This window comes from Artemia sp. Qi Xiang Cuo, chromosome 19, assembly GCF_049724085.1.
Source record: "Artemia sp. Qi Xiang Cuo chromosome 19, ASM4972408v1, whole genome shotgun sequence".
Taxonomy (NCBI): Eukaryota; Metazoa; Arthropoda; class Branchiopoda; order Anostraca; family Artemiidae; genus Artemia; species Artemia sp. Qi Xiang Cuo.
Window position 1 is genome coordinate 14,525,532 of NC_142812.1, and position 27,090 is coordinate 14,552,621.

Below are 27,090 nucleotides of genomic sequence, written 5' to 3' on the forward strand. Positions count from 1 at the left end.
TTTGAAGCTGCTTTTTTGGAGCCAGTTTCCTTGGTTAAAGTTAAATGCAACCTCGACCATATTATTGTGTCTAAGTTCGCGAGGTGTCTGTTGATGAAGACAAAATCGGTGATGACCATCTCCCAATTTCGTGCCTAAATGAGCCTCCTGACGTTCAAGCCCACTTTAGTGTTCCCATTCGAAATGGTATCAAAAACCCAATTGGAATCGGATAAACGTTGAGATGTGTACTACTACTTTATCCACTCTGCTCTCAACTATTAAAGTCCCGTTTCACTGGCTCCAGACTTTGATTAATTGCCCTGATTCAAAGGAAAACCTAAATTCGTATTATTACCCGATTGTAGAATGTTTAAAGTCGGCCACAAAAGCTGCAGTTCCGTTTGAGCACGTGCGTTCTGGGTCTCGCAAACCCCTGTGGAATATAAATCCAGAAGTGAAAAGAGTAAAGAACTGCGCAAAGTTTTGGTTGCGACTGTGGAACACTTGCGATCGACCTACTTCCAGCGCTGTGTTTACAGTAAAAAGAAACGAAGAAAGAATACAAATCCTGTTTACGTAATGCAAGACTCAACGCGTGGGACGCTCCAAATAGTAAAATGACCTGGAATAGAGTTATCAATAGAAGTAAGTGTACTCCCCCAGCTCAGTCTAAATTAATCCTTATGAATTTTGTGCACCACTATATTGACATATTTTCCGTATTTAACCAGTATGTTCAGAAACATTTTTCTAATCTACTTAGTTCGGTCCTGCCAGTGTCTCTGTCAACATAGAGTTCTTGCGATAAGTATGAGTAATTTATATCGCGCGCTGAAGAAAGTAAAAAGATCAGATTCTACTGATTGTGATGGCCTATGTTTTAGAAATTTTGCTTATGATTGCCCATTATTGTTGAAACACCTGCAGTTATTATTTCAGATTTGTATAGCTCAATCTCTGGTTCTCGATAGTTTTCTTTCCGGTAGTGTCACGCCTATACTTAAACGAGGTAAAGATCCAGATTCACGCTCGAATTACAGACCGATTACTGTATCTTGCTTCGTGAGGAAGATTTTTGAGTACATTCTTTTGCCTGAAATAATTTCTAAGTGCGATTTTTCGTCTTTTCAATTAGGATTTAAAAGAGGGGTTGGCTGCCCCCAAGCACATCATGTGCTCAGCCGGTCGTTAAAGGGAGGTTTTGCTTAAAAGCGTTCATTGTATTGCTGCACAGTAGACATTTCCGGGGCCTTTGACAATGTTGTTCACGCCCAGGCCTTGTATTCCCTTGCCTGTTTCGGAGTTAATTATTCAGTTATTTCTATATTGCGACATTGGTATGATAATTCTTATGAGCGTTTTAAGTGAATGTCACATATTCCTGATTCGGTAGCTGTTAGGAAAGGCATTAGACAGGGTGGTGTTTTATCTGCTTATATTTTTAAATGTGTCCTCGCTACTTCTTTAAAATATCTACATCCTACTGTGTTTTTTTGTGATATCGGTTTAATTTCCGTAAGCTGTCTTCTCTAGTTAGTGATATTGGCATTTCTGTTAATGTGGTAAAGTGTGAGTTTATGTGCTTTAATAGTAGAACTTCTGTATCTCCACTAAAATTTTGTTCAATTCCATTACCTTGTTTGGATAATATTAAGTGGCTTGGTATATCGTTTTGCCCGTCTTTTTCTGAAACTTGCTCCGAGTTGGTTACTAATGCATTAAAAAGTATTCGTGTGTCGTATGGTAATATATCTCCAAATAGAGGGCGTTATCACCGTAAGGGTCTAAGCTCGGCATTATAATAGTTTTTGCTCACCAGGAGTAAATTTCCTATCTGGATTCCGCCACCTGCTGAGAAAAAAAGATTTATTAACACTTGGAAATGGTTATTTTAGATACTGTAAATATCTGATGTATTTACCCGGCCGTTTCAGAAATAGAAATATTGTATCCCGTTATGGTGTCATTGATGGTTGCGCGCAGCTGGTCAGTCTGGCTTCTAATATGATCATGAATACTTGTAATGTTGTTTCTGTCATCGACCCCTAGGTTGCTTTTTTCATCGTGATATAGGTTAAATTGTATTTTTGCTGTTTGTTTTTGTATTGATGTTGTTTTTATTAATTTTTTTCTTCTTTTGTATTTACTCCGCAGTGTCATTTCTAATGTTCATTTGTGGGTTATAAATAAATTAAAATCTTACAATTATCCTATTTAGCACCATCTCCTGCAAATAAAAATTAGTTCTAATAGACATAAGAGAGACAAGACAAAGATAGATACGAATCAAACGGAGTTCTAATTTAATGAAGGCGGATCAAGGAAATTATTTCTAATGACAAATGATGCCGGCTGTGACAGGAACAAGCTTTGATACCTTTTCAAAAAGTCTGAATTTAAAACTGTACTCAATCCTCCTCTCCCAGTCTCAACTTTCAAACAAGCTTGATTGTATAAACGCTGAGATTATGCAGCTGAAAACACGATCTTCTTCACGCGCTAATACAATCGCATCCCTTGAGCATATATATATATATATATATATATATATATATATATATATATATATATATATATATATATATATATATATATATATATATATATATATATATATATATATATATATATATATATATATATATATATATATATATATATATATATATATATATATATATATATATATATATATATATATATATGTATATATAATCTATCTCGAAGGAGTAATCGTATAATTGTATCGAAGGAGTTGTCTTGGGAACTTCGAAAAGGGCTCATTCGATTGAAAATAGAAAAAGGCTGATGCCCTTTTTAAAAGTCGAACGTGACTGGAGGGCAACTAATCCCCGTCCCACGCCCAACCAGCCATTTGCCCATTATGTTTAAAAACTAAACTTTGCCTAAAGATTAAATCAAAATGCACTGTGTTAATGCTAATTCCCAATAAGGCATCTCAGCAGTATCCCAAGAACGACTGAGGGTATTATGTTCAAACTTTCAGGGCTACTTCTACTCTTAAAATTTAACCAAATCAAAATAGCGTCAGTGTATCCAAGCTATCAAAGAAAGTAAACAGATTTTTTTGCGAATGGTATCAAGTTTTCCATTTCAGGTCAATTAGAGGGGTATGAAACTAAGTTAAACACTAATATAGGTGTACAGATTTTTAAAAGGGCGTATCTTCAACCAGGACTGAGTCCTGGTTAAACTTCGCTGAAGTAAGGATGCTAGGATTGCTTTGAAAAATTTTTAATATTTGGTTTTATTGGTCGCATGTTGTTGTGAGTCTTTTTTCTTTTATATATTTTTGTCTTGCTGAGGATGGCCCTTGGACATAGGGCCGAAATATTCATTCAAATTATTTCCACTGTCTTGCAAAAAGATTTCCCTATTGTTCTTCGTGCTTTTGTTGTTGGTCAGCTAGAGGAGATATAAAACTAAATTAAACACTTCTATTTGTGCCCAGATTTTCAAAAGCATTTATGTTGTTAAAAATTTGTCGAAAAATTTTCTCCATCATACGAATAGCAGGCCAAAATATAAATTCTTAAAAAAAAAACCGAAAAGATTTAAATTATTATTTTCTTTTCCCCTGAAAAGACTAAACTAACAGAAACTAATTAAAAAAAAAATTCCGCAAAATAATTTTTTTTCAAAAAAAGTAAAGAACTGCATTAGACCAAAAATGATCCAAAATAAAATTAAATAATCTACCAAACGTAAAGCAACCACAAATCAGAATCGATATGTAAATGAAACCCAATGTGAACAGAAATTACAATAAATAACCAGGCCAAACTCAAAACGATAATAAAATAATTTGCACTTTATAAAATTTTTTTTTAATATTATCACTTTCGTAACTTTAAAAAATCAATTATTATTAACATTTTCAGAAATAAATGTCAGCATATTTATATTAAACTGACTATGTACATTCATTTGTATTTTTTCAGTAAAGTGTAAAACTTAATGGTAAACCAGCTAAACCCACTGACATGGAATCTATCCAAAAGGACCTTGACATTCTTGGGACTTGGGCTGATACATGGCTCCTCTCTTTCAATGCTTTTAATTTCCATGTAATAGATTTCGACACTCATAGTCCACATTAGTAGTACCATCTCCATGGTACTCTGCAGTTTTTGAAAAACTGCATTAAAAAACTCTGCATTTGAAAAAATTCATTAACTTAAGTTCAACACCTATGCAAAATCTGTATCAGCGTCTGCCCTACAATCTCTCGGAATAATCAAAAGAAATATCTCTCGCAGATGCCCAAAAGTATTTATGAAGCTCTACAAGGCACTAGTTCGCCAGCGTCTAGAGGTTGGAATTTCTCTGGTGTCGCCCTACTACAAGAAGAACAAGAGAATAACAGAAACAGTACAACGAAGAGCAACCAAACTGGTTGAAGGCCTCAAACAAATGTCATACGAAAAAACGTTTACGTAATTTGAAGCTCCCTACTCTCGCATACCGAAGGGAAACGTGGCGAAATGATTATGGCTTGCGAAATTATTTTCAAAAATATTCTCCCTGGTCTCCTTCACCCCCAACCCCAGAACGCTCTATGACTAGAGGACATTCAAAGAAAATCTTCAAGAAGCACTCCTCAATCCGAGAAAGAAGCCATTTCTTCATCCAGTATGTAACAAACTTGCGAAATCAACTCTCTGAAAATACAGGGGCTGCTGATTCGATGGGTGCATTCAAGCGGACTGTGGACAAACAATGGCTAAAGCAGAAATTCTTGTACAACTGGGAAGCTATTGAGTCCTCAACCCTAATATAGCAAACAGCCTTCAGAAGCCATCATGGAGTATCAAAAGGACGGAAAATCATTAGATTCGCTCCAAGGTTCTTTATTATAATATAGCCATAAATTACACAATTTTATTCATGTTTTCCGTTAGCCGTGAGTAGAGTTCGTATACCAATGAAAAAAACAATCGACAAAATTAATAGATCATGCCACTAAAAGAAACACAACTATTCTTGCCTGAATTTCATATTAAAGAAATAACATTGACATACCACTCTAACCTACCGCCAACACACGTTCATCCGAGACAATGCTAACTTTATAATACCAATTATCAGGCTACAGTGGTCAAGGAGTGCAGAAAGATCATATTTAAACAATCACAAAATAATGTAAATAATAAATGCAAGACACCTTGCTTCATCAAAATAAGTTTTTAATTTTTAAAGCATTGAATGAGCAATGTTCAGAGCCGAGATCTAATGGCAGTAAGTGACAACGTGACATCTATAGATGCAGCAAACTTTGACCAAATCAATGGTATCCTATACCGAACTGGAAGGAGACGGTAGAAACTTCTTAAGGACACGAGCAGACTTACTCTGTAGCTTTTGAATTGGAAAAAGAATAGACTTAAAAGTATTGAGGTAAACCATACCCGCATAATCAAAACAAGATTTTACTGAAGTAAAACTGAAGTGCAGAGTAGGGGACTAAGTTTTCAACTGGTTCATAATACCAACTTCCCGTGATGCTTTCGCACGAACAAGATTAATGTAATTCTTCCATGGAAGATTCTCGTTGATAACCACACCTAGATAATGAATACTTCTCGCTCTTTCAATGGACGATAAACAGTCTTCAAGCTTAACGCAAATGTTAGTTAATTTTGGAAACTTGCACTCAGCTCTACAATAAATAATAAGTTTTTTTATTAAGCGCATTTTTTTTTTAATAAATCCATTTAGAAATACGACTGTATGCATGGAAAATTATTTATTTAAAGCTAATTGAAAGATTTACCGCACCCAGAAGCAGCTGTATCATCAGCAAACAATGTATCTAGGGAAGAAGAAGAAGCTGTAGCAAAATTCAGATCGTTAATTTAAAGAAGAAAGAAAAGAGGACCCGTAATTGAACCCTGAGGGACACCAACCAATGCTGATAGTGGAAGGAAAGAAGAAGCAGACTCTAAAAGATATGATCTTATTAATTACAATGCTTTCCCAAGGCAAGCTAAAATATAATTTGTACTTTACTGAAAATAGATCAAATGAATTTACTGAAAAAAATGCGCACTGTCAGTTTAATATACATTTGTTGATATTTATTCCTTAAAATCTTGATTTATTTTTAATTTCTTAAAGTTATAAAAATTAAAAAACTTAAAAGATTTTTTTGGGCTTTTGGAAAGCTGTTTAGAACCTTACTCAGATTAATTTCTGCTCGTTTTGAGTTTGACTTTTTTTAATTTCTGTTTGTTTTGGGTTTCATTTATTTAATGATACTGATTTGTGGTAGTTGTATGCTTGGTAAATTATTTGATTCTATTTTTGTTCATTTTTGGTTTAATGGAGTTCTTTACTTTTTTAAAAACTTATTTTGTGCAAAACGGTTTTTTTATTAATTTCTGTTCGTTTTATATTGACATAGTCTTTTTCAGGGAGAAAGACTGAGCCCTTTCTGAAATTTTTACGACAATGCTTTCTATATAAACATTATATACCCGCAGGGCGTAACTTACAACCTTATCTCAGACGGCTCTGGGGAATTGTCATCCTCAAAGACCTAATTTCCAGAAATTTCAACTACCTTCAACAAAATGGCATTCTTAAAATTTCGATTGGATGTTTTTTGGGAAATGGTGGGCGTGAGAGGGCTATTAAAAAGCTATTAAAAATCACTTTCGGCTATTAAAGAGGGAACTAGCCCTTTCAATTTCCAATTGAATGAGCCCTTTTGAAGTTTCTACAAAATCGCTTTCTATAAAAACCTTATATGCCCCCAGGGAAAAATTACAACCCTTACCCGAGGGCTGTGGGGGGGGGGGCTGTCATCCTCAAAGACATAATTTTCAGAACTTTCAACTACATTGAAAAAAATGGCTATCTCGAAATTTCGATTATATGTGTTTCGGGAAATGGTGAGCTTGAGAGGGCTTAGTTACCCTCCAATCATTTTGAACTATTAAAAAGGGCACTAGCTATTTCAATTTCCAATCGAATAAGCCCTTTTTGAAGTTTCTACGACAGCGTTTTCTATAAAAACTTTATATACCTCCAGGGGATAGCATACAACCCTTGCCCTGAGGGATTTGAGGGGGGGGGGGTTGATATCCTCAAAGACCTAATTTCCAAAACTTTAAACGTCGTTGAACAAAATGGCTAGCTAAAAAATTTGATTGGATGTGTTTGGGGAAAAGGTGGGCGTGAGAGGGGGTTAGTTGCCCTCCAGTCACTTTCGACTATTAAAAAGGGCACTAGCCCTTTGAATTTCCAGTCAAATGAGCCCTTTTTCAAGTTTATACGACAAAGCTTTCAATAAAAACCTTATATGCCCCCAGGGCATAATTTATAACCCTAGCCCTGAAGACTGTGGGGGGAGTGTCCTGCTCGAAGACATAATTTCCAGAACTTTCAACTACGTTGAACACAATGGCTTTCTCAAAATTTTGATTGGACGTGTTTGGGGAAATGGTGGGCAAGGAAGGGGTGATAGTTTCCTTCCAATCGTGTGCGTGAGAGGGGGGTTAGTTGCTCTCCATTCACTTTTGACTTTTAAAAAGGACATTAGCCCTTTCAATTTCCATGTCCTCCTCAAAAACATAATTTCTATGTGGAAATCAACTACGCTGAACAAAATGGCTATCTAAAAATTTTGATTGGATGCGTTTGGGGAAATGGTGGGCGTGGAAGGAGTGTTAGTTGTCTTCCAATCACTTTTGACTATTAAAAAGGGCATTAGCCATTCCAATTTCCAATCGAATGAGCCCATTTCGAAGTTTCTCTGACAACCCCTTCGATACGCAGTGCCCTGGCCAAAACAAGAAAATAAATAATACATTGTGCCAACATCGTTCTTTACTTAGGTAGCGCTATTGCGCTGCCTATGATACTGGTAAAAATCCTTCAGATTAAGCTGATTTTTTTACCAAAATTTCTCAGCCTCTCCGCCAGTGGTCCACTGATACTCATTGAAAGTTAAATAATCTGTTTTTTCTGATGCCTCGGACTCTACGTGCTTACAATTAGGTTGGGGTGGCATGCACTCAATATGAAATGCCAGAGATGACAGAATTGTACATTATCAAGATACATAAATTGTGGTTTTCTTGGAACAGTTTAGTTACAAAATAGCAAATACACACAGCAAGAGTAAAAAAGAAGCTTTGAAAATAGCAAGCTGACGCTTAAAAAAAATTAAATAAACAAAAATTACTGGATGAAAAAACCCTCGCGACTTTCCTCTTTATAGACGGATCATTTTACAGGGCATCTTATTCTGGTATAAGACTGATATGAACAGTTATATAAACAACGCACTACATAATTGAAGAAGAGTATTTAGACACTTTATATTTTTCCCAGTTGAGATTAGCGTCCTTTTTTATCCCTAGCCAGATTTCTGCACCCTGTCATTTAACACGGTTCATTAACACATCACCCCTTTCATTTAAATCTTTTCCTTTGATTAGGAGGCTGCTGCGAAGGTTGTTTAGAACTGGTGGTAGAACTGTTGTAATAGGTATCCCAAATCCTTTAAGCTTCGAAACAGATTTAAGGATGCTTTGGATCTCAAGTTCATTACGTTATGAGATGAGGACAGGTCTTGCTTTGGGCCTTCTACGCACGGCAACCCCACTTATTATTTTATCAGAAATGTACAATTCTGTCATCTCTGCCGTTTCATGTTGAGTGCATGTCACCCCAACCTAATTGTAAGCCCGTAGAGTTCGAGGCATCAGAAAAAACAGATTATTTAACTTTTAGTGAGTATTAGTGGACCATTGGTGGAGAGGCTGAGAGATTGTGAAAAAAAATCAGCTTAATCTGAAGGATTTTTACGAGCATCATATGCAGCGCACTAGTACTACCAAAGTAAAGAACGATGTTGGCACAATGTATTATTTATTTTCTTGTTTTGGCCAGGGCGCTGCGAATCGAAAGGATTGTCATAGAAACTTCGAAAAGGGCTCATTCGATTGGAAATTGGAATGGCTAATGCCCTTTTTAATAGTCAAAACTGATTGGAAGACAACTAACACTCCTTCCACGCATCCAATCAAAATTTTTAGATAGCCATTTTGTTCAGCGTAGTTGAATTCCACATAGAAATTATGTTTTTGAGGAGGACATGGAAATCGAAAGGGCTAATGTCCTTTTTAAAAGTCAAAAGTGAATGAAGAACAACTAACCCCCTCTCACGCACACGATTGGAAGGAAACTATCACCCCTTCGTTGCCCACCATTTCCCCAAACACATCCAATAAAAATTTTGAGAAAGCCATGGTGTTCAACGTAGTTGAAAGTTCTGGAAATTATGTCTTCGAGCAGGACACTCCCCCCACAGTCTTCAGGGCTAGGGTTATAAATTATGCCCTGGGGGCATATAAGGTTTTTATTGAAAGCTTTGTCGTATAAACTTGAAAAAGGGCTCATTTGACTGGAAATTCAAAGGGCTAGTGCCCTTTTTAATAGTCGAAAGTGACTGGAGGCCAAATAACCCCCTCTCACGCCCACCTTTTCCCCAAACACATCCAATCAAAATTTTTAGATAGCCATTTTGTTCAACGACGTTTAAAGTTTTGGAAATTAGGTCTTTGAGGATGACACCCCCCCCCCCCAAAGCCCTCAGGGCAAGGGTTGTATGCTATCCCCTGGAGGTATATAAAGTTTTTATAGAAAACGCTGTCGTAGAAATTTCAATAAGAGCTCATTCGATTGGAAATTGAAATGGCTAGTGCCCTTTTTAATACTTGAAAATGATTGGAAGGCAACTAAACCCCTCGCATGCTCACCATTTCTCCAAACACATATAATCAAAATATTGGGATAGCCATTTTTTTCAATGTAGTTGAAAGTTCTGAAAATTATGTCTTTGAGGATGACAGCCCCCCCCCCCCCAGCCCTCGGGTAAGGGTTGTAATTTTTCCCTGGGGGCATATAAGGTTTTTATAGAAAGCGATTTTGTAGAAACTTCAAAAAGGGCTCATTCAATTGGAAATTGAAAGGGCTAGTTCCCTCTTTAATAGCCGAAAGTGATTTTTAATAGCTTTTTAATAGCCCTCTCACGCCCACCATTTCCCAAAAAACATCCAATCGAAATTTTAAGAATGCCATTTTGTTGAAGGTAGTTGAAATTTCTGGAAATTAGGTCTTTGAGGATGACAATTCCCCAGAGCCGTCTGAGATAAGGTTGTAAGTTACGCCCTGCGGGTATATAATGTTTATATAGAAAGCATTGTCGTAAAAATTTCAGAAAGGGCTCATTCTCTTTCTCTTAAACAGACTATATCAATATAAAACTAACATAAATTAATAAAAAAAAATTTTTTCCATAAAATAATTTTTTAATAAATAGAGTAAAGAACTCCATTAAACATAAATTAACAAAATTATAGTCGAATAATCTAACAAGAATACAACTACGTCTAATCGGTATCATTATATAAATGAAACCCGAAACAAACAGAAATTAAAAAAAAGTCAAAATCAAAACGAGCAGATATTAATCTGAGTAGGGTTCTAAACAGCTTTCCAAAAGCCCTAAAAATCTTTTAAATGTTTTCACTTTTGTAACTTTAAGAAATCAAAAATAAATTAAGATTATAAAGAATAAATATCAGCATATGTATATTAAACTGACAATGCACATTTTTTTCAGTCAATTCATTTAGTTTTTTTCAGTAAAGTACAAATTATATTCTAGCTTGCCTTGGGAAAGCATTGGAATTAATAAGATCATATCTTTTAGAGTCTGCTTCTTCTTTCCTTCCACTATCAGCATTGGTTGGTGTCCCTCAGGGTTCAATTACGGGTCCTCTTTTCTTTCTTCTTTAAATTAACGATCTGAATTTTGCTACAGCTTCTTCTTCTTCCCTAGATACATTGTTTGCTGATGATACCGCTGCTTCTGGGTGCGGTAAATCTTTAAATTAGCTTTAAATAAATAATTTTCCATGCATACAGTGTTATTTCTAATTGTATTGATGAAAAAAAAAATGCACTTAATAAAAAAAACTACTCTTATTATTTATTGTAGAGCAGAGTGCAAGTTTCAAAATTAACTAACATTTGCGTTAAGCTTGAAGACCGTTTATCGTCCATCGAAAGAGCGACAAGTATTCATTATCTAGATGTGGTTATCAACGAGAATCTTCCGTGGAAGAATTACATCAATCTTGTTCGTGCGAAAGCATCATGGGAAGTTGGTATTATGAACCAGTTGAAAACTTAGTCCCCTACTCTGCACTTCAGTTTTACTTCAGTAAAATCTTGTTTTGATTATGCGGGTATGGTTTACCTCAATACTTTTAAGTCTATTCTTTTTCCAATTCAAAAGCTACAGAGTAAGTCTGCTCGTGTCCTTAAGAAGTTTCTACCGTCTCCTTCCAGTTCGGTATAGGATACCATTGATTTGGTCAAAGTTTGCTGCATCTATAGATGTCACGTTGTCACTTACTGCCATTAGATCTCGGCTCTGAACATTGCTCATTCAATGCTTTAAAAATTAAAAACTTATTTTGATGAAGCAAGGTGTCTTGCATTTATTATTTACATTATTTTGTGATTGTTTAAATATGATCTTTCTGCACTCCTTGACCACTGTAGCCTGATAATTGGTATTATAAAGTTAGCATTGTCTCGGATGAACGTGTGTTGGCGGTAGGTTAGAGTGGCATGTCAATGCTATTTCTTTAATATGAAATTCAGGCAAGAATAGTTGTGTTTCTTTTAGTGGCATGATCTATTAATTTTGTCGATTGTTTTTTTCATTGGTATACGAACTCTACTCACGGCTAACGGAAAACATGAATAAAATTGTGTAATTTATGGCTATATTATAATAAAGAACCTTGGAGCGAATCTAATGATTTTCCGTCCTTTTGATACTCCATGATGGCTTCTGAAGGCTGTTTGCTATATTAGGGTTGAGGACTCAATAGCTTCCCAGTTGTACAAGAATTTCTGCTTTAGCCATTGTTTGTCCACAGTCCGCTTGAATGCACCCACTGAATCAGCAGCCCCTGTATTTTCAGAGAGTTGATTTCGCAAGTTTGTTACATACTGGATGAAGAAATGGCTTCTTTCTCGGATTGAGGAGTGCTTCTTGAAGATTTTCTTTGAATGTCCTCTAGTCATAGAGCGTTCTGGGGTTGGGGGTGAAGGAGACCAGGGAGAATATTTTTGAAAATAATTTCGCAAGCCATAATCATTTCGCCACGTTTTCTTCGATATGCGAGAGTAGGGAGCTTCAAATGACGTAAACGTTCTTCGTATGACATTTCTTTGAGGCCTTCAACCATTTTGGTTGCTCTTCGTTGTACTGTTTCCGTTATTCTCTTGTTCTTCTTGTAGTAGGGCGACACCAGAGAAATTCCAACCTCTAGACGCTGGCGAACTAGTGCCTTGTAGAGCTTCATAAATACTTTTGGGCATCTGCGAGAGATATTTCTTTTGATTATTCCGAGAGATTGTAGGGCAGACGCTGATACAGATTTTGCATAGGTGTTGAACTTAAGTTAATGAATTTTTTCAAATGCAGAGTTTTTTAATGCAGTTTTTCAAAAACTGCAGAGTACCATGGAGATGGTACTACTAATGTGGACTATGATTTCCAAAGTGTATTACATGGCAATTAACAGCATTGAAAGAGAGGAGCCATATATCAGCCCAATTCCCAAGAATGTCAAGGTCCTTTTGGATAGATTCCATGTCAGTGGGTTTAGCTGGTTTACCATCAAGTTTTACACTTTACTGAAAAAATACAAATGAATGTACATAGTCAGTTTAATATAGATATAGTGACATTTATTTCTGAAAATGTTAATAATAATTGATTTATTAAAGTAACGAAAGTGATAATATTAAAAAAAAAAAAAAATTGTAAAGTGCAAATTATTTTATTATCGTTTTGAGTTTGGCCTGGTTATTTATTGTAATTTCTGTTCACATTGGGTTTCATTTACATATCGATTCTGATTTGTGGTAGCTTTACGTTTGGTAGATTATTTAATTTTATTTTGGCTCATTTTTGGTCTAATGGAGTTCTTTACTTTTTTTGAAAAAAATAATTTTGTGGAATTTTTTTTAATTAGTTTTTCTGTTAGTTTTGAATTGACAGTCTTTTCAGGGAAAAAGAAAATAATAATTTAAATCTTTTCGGTTTTTTTTTTAAAAATTTATATTTTGGCCTGCTATTCGTATGATGGAGAAAATCTTTCGACAAATTTTTAACAACATAAATGCTTAATCTGAGCACAAATAGAAGTGTTTAATTTAGTTTTATATCTCCTCTAGCTGACCAACAACAAAAGCACGAAGAACAATAGGGAAATCTTTTTGCAAGACAGTGGAAATTATTCGTATGAATATTTCAGCCCTATGTCCAAGGGCCGTCCTCAGCAAGACAAAAATATATAAAAGAAAAAAGACTCACGACAACACGCGACCAATAAAACCAAAAATTGAAAATTTTTCAAAGCAGTCTTAGCATCCTTACTTCAGCAAAGTTCAACCAGGACTCAGTCCTGGTTGAAGATACGCCCGTTTAAAAATATGTACAAATATATTACTGTTTAATTTAGTTTCATACCTCCTCTAATTGACCTGAAATGGAAAACTTGATACCATTCGCTAAAAAATCTGTTTACTTTCTTTGATAGCTTGCATACACTTACGCTATTTTGATTTGGTTAAATTTTAAGAGCAGAAGTAGCCCTGAAAGTTTGAATATAATACCCTCAGTCGTTGTTAGGATACTGCTGAGATGCCTTATTGGGAATTAGAATTAACACAGTGCATTTTGATTTAATCTTAAGGCAAAATTTAGTTTTTAAACATAATAGGCAAATGGGAGGGTGGGCATGGGAGTGGGACGGGGATTAGTTGCCCTCCAGTCACGTTCGACTTTTAAAAAGGGCATCAGCCCTTTCAATTTTCAATCGAATGAGCCCTTTTCGAAGTTCCCAAGACAACTCCTTCGATACAATTATACGATTACTCCTTCGAGATAGATTATATATACATATATATATATATATATATATATATATATATATATATATATATATATATATATATATATATATATATATATATATATATATATATATATATATATATATATATATATATATATATATATATATATATATATATATATATATATATATATATATATATATATATATATATATATATATATATATATATATATATATATATATATATATATATATATCGGCACGTACAAACAGCTCCTCTCATTTGATCTGCCATTAGCGGTCCAATTACCCTACAACACGTATTTTGGCAGAAACTTTCTCAAAATGCCTTTAAAACCAACTCGAGACTTCGAAACCTACTTGTAATTCCTATAAACATCTGAACTAATTATATATATATATATATATATATATATATATATATATATATATATATATATATATATATATATATATATATATATATATATATATATATATATATATATATCCAACGTTGAAGCTAAGTTTCGCGTTCAAGAGAAATCTGACTTGTCTACCCGTGAAAAGATCTAAGGTCGCTTATGTTTATATGTTCTTTGGAGCACTCGTACCTCGGTCCGGCTTTTTATAATGGGTGAGGAAGGTAAGATCATACTGCTAATTATATATACAGTGCTTTCGACTACTAAAAAGGGTAATTTCAATTTCTAATCAAAAAAGCCCTTTTTGAAATTTCTACAACAACTCTCTATATAAACTTTATATGCCCAGAGGCCATAACTTACAACCGTTGCGCTGAGGGTTCAGAGGGGTTTATCGTTCAACATTACCAAATTTCAAGAACTTTCAACTAGGTTGAACAAAATGGATATCTCAAAATTTTGATTGGATGTGTTTGGGAAAATGGTGGCCGTGAGAGGTGCGTTAGTCACTCTCCAATCACTTTCAACTATTGAAAAAGGCACTAGCCCTTTCAATATCCAATTGAATGAGCCCTTTTGAAATTTCTACGACAACCCTTTCAGTAAAAACCTTATGTGCCCCCAGGGCATAACTTACAACCCTTGCCCTGCGGGCTGTAGGGGTGGGGAAGGGTTGTCATCCTTAAAGACCTAATTTCCAAAACTTTCAACTATGTTGAATAAAATGGCCATCTAAAAAATTTTATTGGATGCGGTTGGGTAAAAGATGGGCGTGAGAGGGTTAGTTGCCCTCAAATCACTTTCGACTATTAAAAGAGCACTAGCCCTTTGAATTTCCAATCGAATGAGTCCTTTCTCAAGTTTCTACGGCAAAGATTTCAATAAAGACCTTATATGTCCCCAGGGCATAACCTTAGCCGTGAAGACTGTGGGGGAGTGTCCTGCTCAAAGGTAGAATTTCCTGAACTTTGAGCTGCGTGGAACAAAATGGCTATCTCAAAATCTTTATTGGATGTGTTTATGTGGGCGTGGAAGGGGTGTTAGTTGCTTTCCAATCACTTTCGACTATTAAAAAGGGGCACTAGCCATTTCAATTTCCTTTCGGATGAGCCCTTTTTGAAGTTTCTACGACAACGCGTTCTATAAAAACCTTATATGCCCCCTGGGCATAACTTACAACCCTTGCTGTGAGGGCTGTGGGGGAGGGGTTGTCATCCTCAAAGACCTAATTTCCAGAACTTAAAACTACGTTGAATTAAATGGCTATCTCAAAATTTTGATTGGATGTGTTTGGGGAAAAGGTGGGCGTGAGAGGGGGGTTAGTTGCCCTCCAATCCCTTTCGACTATTAAAAAGGCCACGAGCCCTTTGAATTTCCAAACGAATGTGCCTTTTTTGAAGTTTCTACGACACCTTCTATAAAAAACCTTATAACACCTTCTATAAAAAACCTTATATGCCCCCAGGGCAGAACTTACAATCCTTGCCCTTAGGGCTGGGGGGACTTTCCTCCTCAAAACATAATTTCTACGTGGAAATCAACTACGCTGAACGAAATGGCTATCACAAAAATTTTGATTGGGTGTGTTTCGGGAAATGGTGGGTGTGGAAGGGGTGTTAGTCGCCTTCCAATCCCTTTAAACTATTAAAAAGGGCACAACCCATTCCAATTTCCAATTGAATGAACCCTTTTCGAAGTTTCTACGACAACTTCTTCGATACGAAGTGCCCTGCTCTAAAGGTCAAAAGTAATAAATAATACATTGTGACAACATCGTTTTTATATGCCCCAAGGGCATAACTTAAAACCTGCTCAGAGGGTTGTGGCAGAGTGTCCTCCTCAAAAAACATATTTTCTATTTGGAAATCAACAACATCTATCTCAAAATTTTGATTGGATATGTTTGGGGTTTGATGGGCGTCGGGGGGGGGGGGGGGGGCTAGTTGCTCTCCAGTCACTTTCGACTATTAAAAAGGGCACTTTCGACTATGATGGGCGTGGGGGGAGGCGGCTAGTTGCCCACCAATAACTTTCGACTTTTAAAAAGGGCACTATCCACTCCAATTTCTAATCGAATGACCCCTTTTAAACGCTTCTACGGCAGTACCTTTGATACGAAGTGCCCAGTTATGGAAAAAAATAATTGCGGCAACAACGTACTTTACATAGGCAGCACAATTGCGCTGCCTATGATTTATATAACAACTTTCAATATAAACCTAATATGCTCTCAGGGTATTACTTACAACCCTTGAACTGAGGGCTCTGAGGGGGTTATCATCCAAAAAGACCCAATGTCCAGAAATTTCAACTACGTTGAAGAAAATAGCTATTAAAAATTTTGACTGGATGTGTTTGGGAAAATGATGGGCGTGAGAGGGGAGTTAGTAGCTCTCCAATCACTTTCAACTATTAAAAAAGGCACTAGCCCTTTCAATTTCCAATTGAATGAGCGCTTTTGAAGTTTTTACGACAACGCTTTCAGTAAAAACTTTATATGCCCTCAGGGCATAACTTATAACCCTTGCCCTAAGGGATGTGGGGGGGGGGGTTGTCATCCTGAAAGACCTAATTTCCAAAACTTTCAATTATGTTGAATAAAACGGCTATCTAAAAATTTTGATTGGATGTGTTTGAGGAAAATGAGGGCGTGAGAAGGGGGTTAGTTGCCTCAAATCACTTTCGACTATTAAAAAGGGCACTAGACCTTTGAATTTCAAATCGAATGAGCCCTTTTTCAAGTTTCTAAGACAAAGATTTCAATAAAAACCTTATAGGCCCCCAGGGCTAATTTATAACCCTTGCCCCGAAGACTGTGGAGGGAGTGTCCTGCTCAAAGGTATAATTTACGGAACTTTGAACGTCTTGGAACAAATTGGCTATCTCAAAATTTTTATTGGATGTGTTTCGGGAAATGGTGGGCGTGGCGGGGGTGTTAGTTTCCTTCCAATCACATTCGACTATGAAAAAGGGCACTAGCCATTTCAATTTCCAATCGAATGAGCCTTTTTTGAAGTTTCTACGACAACGCGTTCTATAAAAACCTTATATGCCCCCAGGGTATAACTTACAACTTTTGCTCCGAGGGTTGTGGGGGTGTGTCCTCCTTAAAAATATATTTTCTATCTGGAAATCAACTACGCTGAACAAAATGGCTATCTTAAAATTTTGATTGGATGTGTTTGGGGTTTGATAGGCGTCGGGGGGGGGGGGCTAGTTGCTCTCCAGTCACTTTCGACTATTAAAAAGGGCACTAGACCTTTGAATTTCCACACGAATGAGCCTTTTTTGAAGTTTCTACGACAACGCCGTCTATAAAAACCTTATTGTCCCCCAGGGCATAACGTACAACCCTTGCCCTGAAGGCTGTGGGGGAGTGTCCTCCTCAAAAGCATAATTTCTATCTGGAAATTAACTACGCTGGACAAAATGGCTATATCAAAATTTTGATTGGATGTTTCGGGAACTGGTGGGCGTGGAAGGGGTGTTAGGTGCCTTCCAATCACTTTCGACCATTAAAAAGAGCACAAGCCACTCCAATTTCCAATTGAATCAGCTCTTTTCGAAGTTTCTACGACAACTTCTTCGATACGAAGTGCCCTGCTCTAAAGGAAAAAAATAAAAAATAATTCAGTGTGCCAACATTGTTCTTATATGCCCTCAGGGCATAACTTAAAACCCTTACCCCGAGGGTTGTGGGGGAGTGTCCTCCTCAAAAACATATTTTCTATCTGGATATCAACTACGCTGAACGAAATGGCTATCTCAAAAATTTGATTGGATGTGTTTGGGGGAATGATGGCCATGGGGGGGGGGGGGCTAGTTGCCCTCCAGTCACTTTCAACTATAAAAAAGGGCACTAGCCACTCCAATTTCCTATCGAATTAGTCCTTTTCGAAGTTTTTACGACAACTCCTTCGATACGAAGTGCCAGGGTATGGAGAAAAAAAATAATACATTGTGCCCACATCGTTCTTTACTTAGGCAGCGCTATCGCACTGCCTAAGATTCCAAAATCTGTCACAACTTATCCTGAAAGTTCAAACTTCACAATGTAAGCAGTTATTATGATATTGCTTTGTCACCTTATTGACAATCTATACGATCATAGTTCGCTTTGATTTACTTCAGCATCCGCCTAACTATTCCTTGCAAGTTTTACCTTTATACCCAAAGCTTGGGTAGCAGCAATAGCTGTATCAGCAGCAGTAGCAGTAGTGTAGTAGCAGGTAGGTATCACCTTTTTTTCAACAGCCCCGTCAACACAAGAGGAAATCTTTAACTTAATACCATCAACCGGTCCTGAATCAATACTCATAAGTCCTCATGAAAACCAATGTGGGCATAGTGTGCTTTGATTTATTTTAAAAGTTACAATATTGCTCAAAATTTTAACCTTAATACCCTTACATTTATTATTAGTAGTAGTAGCGCCAGTAGTTATAGTAGTAGCAGTAGGAGTAGAGTTAATAATAGTAGTCTTAGACTTAGTAGTAGTAGTAGTAGTACCAGTGCCCAAAATTATGCCCAAAATTTTGACCTTAATCACTTGATCATTTTGACTCTTAAAAAGAACACAAGAATCTCTGACTACCAATCCCATGAGTCTCCTCCAAAGTATATACGACAAACGTTCATACAAGAAAGTTGTCTTCCTCAGAGACATAATTTTGATACCCTTCAACTACAATGAACAAAATTGTTATATCCAAATTTTGATTGGAGGTGTTAAGAGAAATGATGAGCGTGGAGAGGGGGGGGCTCGTTGCTCTCAAATCATTATGACTCTTAAAAAGGGCACTAAAACTTCCTATTTCAAATCAAATGAGCCTCATTTGAAGTTTATACGACCGCTCAATCCATGAAACCTTATATGCCCTCATGGCATAACTTACAACCCTATCCCCAGGGCGCTGGAGGATTCTGTCAACCCTAGCGGGGGGGGGGGCTAAATGCCCTCCATCACTGAAAGTAGCAATGTCCACAACTTTCGTCCATCCCCATTTTCTACCTTCTACTTCAGAAGCAGCAATAGTTCACTATTTCCGAAGCCATCTTAGGAGAGTAAAAGATTGAATTGGGCTTCAGAGCCCTGTCCTTGATCCTAAGAATTGCGGATGGAGACTTAAGAACGGCTGTTTACTATCCTGACGAATCTTCCGATGGCACCAAAGAAAGCCTACCGTCGTGAAGTGTGGTTGTAAGGGATCCTGTGACAATGACCGGTGCAGCCGTCACCGAAATGACATCGAATGCAACATTGCTTGCAAATCTTGCAAAGGAACTAGTTGCTCTAATGCTCAGGTCCAAATCAGAGTTAAAGAAGATATGTGATTAACTAAAAAATGTGATGAATATCCAATCCTGTTACAATTTCAAAATATTGGTGATTTTCTGTTACAATTAAAATCAATGAATTAGCTATTTGTAAGAATTTGCTTATTGGATTTTAAGAATTCGGGGTGGTAAGGGATGGTAAAGCTGTCATTGCAGCCCAAAGCGAGTGTCAGACTACTCCCTTACCAGTTTTAACCAGCGTTGCCAGTTGCCAGACTAATTTTCTGCTAGGAACTAAAGATGCCAGTACCCAGACAGATTTTGAATCAAATTGTGAACCTTCTAATGATGCATCCTGCCAGACTGAAATTGAAAAATTAAAAAAAACAAGCACTTGCCCACTGGATATTCCTGTCCCACTTATTAAAGCCTTTAGTGATTACCTCTCAGAGCCCCTTTCTAATCCTTTCAATCAATGCGCTCAATCTGGAGTCTTCCCTTCCCTTTGGAAACAAAGTTTCATAACTCCAATAAAAAAAGAAAACCGGTAAGCCTGGCTTTGATGGCATTTGTCCTATCTCTCTGATTTCTATTTTTTCCAAATTATATGAAAGCTTTCTTACTGACTGACTTCCATCCCCTTGTTGATCCTAGGCAGTTCAAAAATCTTAAATCTGTATCAACCTCACGTTACCTTACCCACTTCGTTGACTCCATGGGGAGACTACTTGAGAGACCAAACACATGGCTAAACCTAATTTCTGTTGACCTACAAAAGACTTTCGACGTGGTTAACCATAATATCTTGGTAGAAAAACTTATCGAAGAATTCCAGGTCGGGACATTTTTACTAAAGCTCGTTGCCTCATTTCTTTCTAACAGACCACAGGCAGTCAAATATCAAGATTGCTATTCCAGCCACCTTCCTATTCACAATGGTATTCACCAGGATACTAGTCTTGGCCCCCACCAGTTTTTCGTCATGATCAAAAGCCTTTCAATGGATAAGTCTGACATGTGGAAATTTGTCGACTACTTAACAGTTGTAGATACGTGTTATAAAAATATTTATAGCAATCCAAGGGGTATCCTCCATGGCATTGCAGGCGAGGCTTCTTCTCTTGATATGACGGTTAATCCTTGTAAATTCACCATATTATCTGTCAGTTTCCTAAAGTCCCCTCCTCTTTTCCTTCATCCTATTCCTCCTGAGATTTCAGCTTCTTCCTTTAAACTCCTAGGTGTTACCATATCTTCTGATTTGAAGTGGGACACCCATATAAATAACATCCTCCGTCAAGCAAACTTGTCACTTTCTCTTCTGAATCTTCTCAATAAATTTAGTTGCCTCCCATCTCAGTTACTAAAGGAATATATTTCTTTTGTGCGTCCTTTGGTCAAGTACGCTTGTTCTGTCTGACTCCCAGGCCTCTCAATTGAAGCAACCAAAAAATAGAAAATATTCAAAAAAAAGCCCTGAGGATTATTTAAAAAGAAGGCAAGATCCCATATTCCTACCTCCTTGAAACTTAAAAACTTGATACCCTCAAGTCCAGAAGAAAAAAATTTATGCCTCCGTTTTGGGAAGTCAGCACAAATAAACCCCCGTACTGAAAACCTCTTTCCTAGCCGCCACTCACCCATAAGAAATCGCCAGCCCCATATAGTTCCCCATCCCCATCCTTTCTCCCATACCCTTTTCTATCTTACGTTATAAAAAAAACTTTTATTCCCTTTTTTACAAATAAAATCAACCAAAATCACAACCCTTAAGTTTGCCAAAAATTTAAACTGTTTTGTGTATATTATTTTTTTATTTTTGAATATTTGGTTATTTTATTTGTTACCCTTTTTATCTTTTTATATTATGACCTATAAAATATTTTTTAATTATGACCTATATTTATGACTTGTATTTTCTGACTGTTACCTGTTGTGTTTTCGTTACAGTGGTAACTATGTATTGTTACCACTGTAACAACAACACCACTGTGTTATTGTATTATTTTGTTATTGTATTCTTTTTACTAAGAAATGCGAATTCAGCCCACTAGGGTTTGTGATAGTTCTTTTGCCAATAAATATCAATCTATATATCTACCCTCATTGTCAGAAACCCGTTACTAGAGACTTACAGTCAGTCACTGTAAACAACAAGGAAAATAACTTTTTCTTCTTAGTGATTGGTTTCTTTTTTGGTAATTGATTAGCTAATAATCTGGGCTAATTTTTTGGTTTTGTTGCACTCATTTTGTATTATGATCTGTTTCTGCATCTTCTCCCTGTTGTTAATCCTGTAATTAAGGCACTTAGGTTACCTTTGATCAATGCAACAAACTAAATACATTTTAATATAGTACTAAATATGAAAAAATCAATAACTCTTATGATATCAGTATAATAATATCAATATTACGCTTTTCTAAACCGACAATCTAAGACCGAGTGTGGCAGAGGTTTAAAATTAAAAGAGTTTCATTATTGTTGGTACCTGGGGTGCAGCTTGGATTTTGAGTTTGAGGGGGAGGGGGTAAAGAATGTGCCAACAAATTATAACACATAATCTACATTAAACCAAAAACATACCTGGTACCATTTATATTGTGGAATATGTATATAAGACGACAAGACACTGTGAAAAATCTTCAAAATGTTGGTTGAGAGTTTAGAGATATTTATATTTTCCAGTTTTCTAGCTTGAAGACTATCCATTAAAGGTATATTTCAGTTTCTGTCATATTTCCCCAAAAAGTTGAAAATTCAATATTCTATCTTGGCACACAAATGTACAAGGAAATAAAAAAAACAAAAAACATACCACTTTCTACATTAATATCTGGCTCAAATTTCAGAGGGTGGCCATCTGATTCAGGCTTTGCAGATGCGTCTGTAGAAAAAACATTCTCTTGGAAAACTTCTTCTTTAGGTAACAAAAATGGATAAGAACTTCCAAACAGACTTTCTGCATCATTTGGTAGTGCGTCTTCAAGTTCTACAAAAAGCTTAAAGCTAATTTACTTAGAAAACTCAGAACAGTAATTTAGTGATACGTAAAAACGTTCAAAAAGAAAAGATTAAGAGAAAAAAATCTTGCAGGATTGGCTGACTATCTTTGGCTTTATCGTAGCAAAATAGAAGAGTTTATGGCCAATTACTATAAGCAAAGCAAAAGCTAATTCTTGAACGTGGTAAACAAATTAAAAAAAAAGTTTTGAGATGAAAACAGAACAATACCTCATATGCTTAACCTTTGTAGAGTCAAAAAGATTTAAAATTTACAACTTTTAATTATTCTGAAGAAGCCTCAGGCAGCTATTTGGGTAGCTCCCCCTTTAACTTAGCTATTTCAACATTAATGCAAGAAAAAAAATATTTGCATTTAGAGCCCCTGTCTTCTCTTTAGCAAATTAAAAAGGCAATTCCAAATCTAGGAAAATTGTAAAGCAAAGTTTAAATTATTATGGAAAGCGTCTGGAGCAGGAAGGCGAATCTGGCACATTTTTCAAATTTCATTTAAGAAAAGTTATGTTATAAAAAAGGGTACAAAATGTAATTAAAATACAAAAAACAAACTAATATTACATAAGACAGAATTGAACCCCACCTTACATTGATAATTTTTGCCATTAAATGTGGAATATGTTTTATTAAGGGTAGGGTATAATTAGCATCTACTGTACCTTGAGACTTGAAATTAAAGAGTTGGGGAGTTTAGGGGAGGGGCGACTCTTGATAATCTAAATTTTGACGAAGGAGAGGTAGGAAATTTTACCATAAGAAGCATATAAGACACCCCAAGCAGAGGTTCTAGACATACTCTATACAATTTATGCTTTCTTTAAAATCTTTTCTGCAATTTCAGCATGCATTCCATACATTCCAATACATTCAAAATATTCCAATACATTCAAAATATACATTCCAATATTTTACAATGCAACAAAAAAAAAGCAAACTAAGAATTTCATGTATTTTTTTTTATTATCAAAATTGTACTAAAACATTTAAAAAACAAACTAGTTTGAAGCAAGAAAAAAACATGCTATTTTCTACTGCTAGTTATATACATGTAACCATGAGTGTCCCAAATCTGGTTAATGTCAAGATTCACTGGTGAATGTCCAAAATTCATTTTTATCTGCTTGGATTCAATTAGCTTTGCAAGTCAGCTTTGCAAGTCCTAAGCAAGCTATGATGGTAAAAGTTAAAGTTAGGTTAGATTATGTTAGTTTAAGTTAGGTTAGATTAGGTTAAACTTAGTTCTTAATATAAGAAATAGGTTAAAAATCTAACCAAAGTTAACCTAACGTGTCATCATCAAACCTTGCATTAAATTAAAAAGGTTGACTGGAAACACTGACTATAAATCCATGGAAAAAAAAAGGTATTTTGGACAATCACCGGTTAATGTTAATATTCACTAATTTGTGGACATTCATGGTAACATATATATATATATATATATATATATATATATATATATATATATATATATATATATATATATATATATATATATATATATATATATATATATATATATATATATATATATATATACTTTTCTTATAAGAAATATTTCAGCTACAAATATTCTGAAAAAAATCTTTGATTTATCAGTTTAGTGATATATGATAAAAACATAAAGCAGAAGAAATAAAAATTTATCATAATGACAAAAGAATAATTTTTGGCATTCCTCTAGTCTAAAGGGACTTCATAAAGTACGACTTTATCAGCAACACCAACCTCCTGTCCTGTACGATGCAGATTCCATTCTCCCTGCGAGTTGTGCAATGTACACTGAGATGGTGCAACGACCTCCTCCAAATGTCAGAAGAAACCTCCTTTTGCATTGTATATGCTTTCAACCCTTTGTTTGCTGGATTTAAACGATCATGCGGTCACCCAAGAGCAAGACGGTCTAAGAGTCTACATAATCCCAATGCAAGGCAAAGATAAGACCTGAAGATGCACCTGTGGCAGTTCAAGACTGGGTTTACTGGAGAGCAATAGTGCCTGCTCTCTTGATGCTGTTGCAAAGTCAGCAGGAGAATTAAGTCAAGTATCTCAGAGGAATTTATTCTCTTATCTACATAGAAATATTGCTAGAGCGATATCTTGGAGACTCCCCTACTTAGAAAATTTAGCCTGGTTACACATGGCAAACTAGACAAATGCCCTACTTTAATGATGATTCTCAGCTGGTTCTTTTTAATACCTTGGATAGGAGGCCTAATGGGGTAGAAGAAATAAGGGATAAAAGAATTTACTATTCCCATCCATTCTATTAGGAAGTTTTTTTCTTTTTTTTAAGTCAATCCATTTTTTAGGGAGAGTGATAATCTTTCAACCTCCAATTAAAATTTGCGCTCTAGGGAGAAGATAATCTTATTTAAATTACACAAAAAAGCACAGCTTGTAAGACGTTGGTTTTAAACAGTTTGTTGGAATTTTTATTTTTAATTGATAACTGACAGGTTTTACAGTTTGTTTATTCTAGTTGACGAACAGTTTGACAATCAAACTGACTTAAAACAATCATTAAGATTGTTCTAATTTTTCAGCAGAATAGTACAAAATAAGAACAGTAAAAAAGCACAAAAGTAACACAAATAATCATGAAATTGGTTGGATCCCCCATAAGACTAATTACCTTGCTTAACAGCAGTGACACCAAAGAGGATGGGTATTTCCATGCTTCTTCAGTTGAGTTACAAAGTCAGAATCCTTTCAGAATTCTGAATATAACCTTCAAAAGAGCCCAAAATCTAGTACATAGATGGGAGATACAAGAAAAAAAAATATAGATCAGACACATAGACTACTGGAGCTAAAGACCAATTTATTGCTATTTTTAAATCTATATTGGCCAACTGCAGTGGAGATAGTTGTAAGGTATGTAGACTTTTGTTGATCTTCCCAAGAACAATCCATTGCAAATCTTCAGTCATAGGCAGCGCTTTAAGTAAAGAGCGATGTGGGCACAATGTGTTTTTTTCTCCATACCCGGGCACTTCGTATCGAAGGAGTTGTCGTAGAAAGTTCGAAAAGGGCTCATTCGATTGCAAATTGGAGTGGCTAATGCCCAATTTAACAGTCAAAAGAGATAGGAGGGGTACTAGCCCCCCGCCACGCCCATCATTCCCCCAAACACATCCAATAAAAATTTTGAGATAGCCATTTTGTTCAGCATAGTTGATTTCCACATAGAGAATACCTTTTTGAGGAGGAGACTCCCCCACAACCCTCGGGGCAAGGCTTTTAAGTTATGCCCTGGGGGCATATAAGGTTTTTATAGAAGGCGTTGTCGTAGAAACTTCAAAAAAGGCTCGTTTGATTGGAAATTCAAAGGGCTAGTGCCCTTTTTAATAGTCGAAAGTGAATGGAGGGCAACTAGCCCCCCCCCCCCACACGCACATCATTCCCCCAAACACATACAATCAAAATTTTGAGATAGCCAATTTGTTCAGCATAGTTGATTTCCAGATAGAAAATATCTTTTTGAGGAGGACACTCCCCAACAACCCTCAGGGCATGGGTTTTGAGTTATGCCTTGGGGGCATATAAGGATTTTATAGAAGGCGTTTTCGTAGAAACTTCAAAAGGCACTCAGTTGATAGGATATACACAGGGCTAGTGCCCGTTTCATTAGTCGAAAGTGATAGGAGGGCAACTAGCCCCCCCCGCCCATCATTCCCCCAAACACATCCAATCAAAATTTTGAGATAGTCATTTTGTTCAGCATAGTTGATTTCCAAATAGAAAACATGTTTTTGAGGAGGACACTCCACTACAACCCTCGGGGCAAGGGTTTTCAGTTATGCCCTGGGGGCATATAAGGTTTTTATACATGGCGTTGTCGTAGATACTTCAAAAAAGGCTCATTCAATTGGAAATTCAAAGGGCTAGTGCCCTTTTTAAAAGTCGACAGTGATTGAAGGGCAACTAGCCCCCCACGCCCATCATTCCCCCAAACACATCCAATCAAAATTTTGAGATGGCTATTTTCTTCAGCGTAGTTGATTTCCAAATAGAAAATATGTTTTTTAGTAGGACACTCCCCTACAACCCTCGGGACAAGGGTTGTAAACTATGCCCTGGAGGCATATAAGGTTTTTATAGAAGGCGTTGTCATAGAAACTTAAAAAAAGGATCGTTTGATTGGAAATTCAAAGGGCTAGAGCCCTTTTTAATAGTTGAAAGTGATTAAACGGTAATCAACCCCCCTCTGACGCCTACCTTTTCCCCAAACAGATCCAATCAAAAGTGTGAGATAGTCATTTTGTTCACAGTATTTGAAAGTTCTGGAGATTATGTCTTTGAAGATGACAACCCCCCACAGCCCTCAGGGCAAAGGTTGTAAGTTATGCCCTAGAGGCATATAAGGTTTTTATAGAAAGTGTTGTTGTAGAAACTTTAAAAAAGGG

General features: G+C 36.1%; 1 protein-coding gene across 1 annotated transcript in view; it reads right to left on the reverse strand.

Moving 5' to 3' along the window:
* LOC148940532 (uncharacterized) overlaps nt 1-25,432 on the reverse strand; it is a 39,061-nt gene extending 13,629 nt beyond the window's left edge. Inside the window, exons 1-2 of the mRNA XM_089105566.1 lie at nt 25,317-25,432; nt 22,479-22,652 (exon numbers count right to left, since the gene is read on the reverse strand). Of these exons, the coding sequence (XP_088961692.1) occupies nt 22,479-22,652; nt 25,317-25,359 (217 nt within the window). The 5' untranslated portion in view covers nt 25,360-25,432. The remainder of the gene's footprint in view (nt 1-22,478; nt 22,653-25,316) is intronic.
* Nucleotides 25,433-27,090: the final 1,658 nt, after the last annotated feature.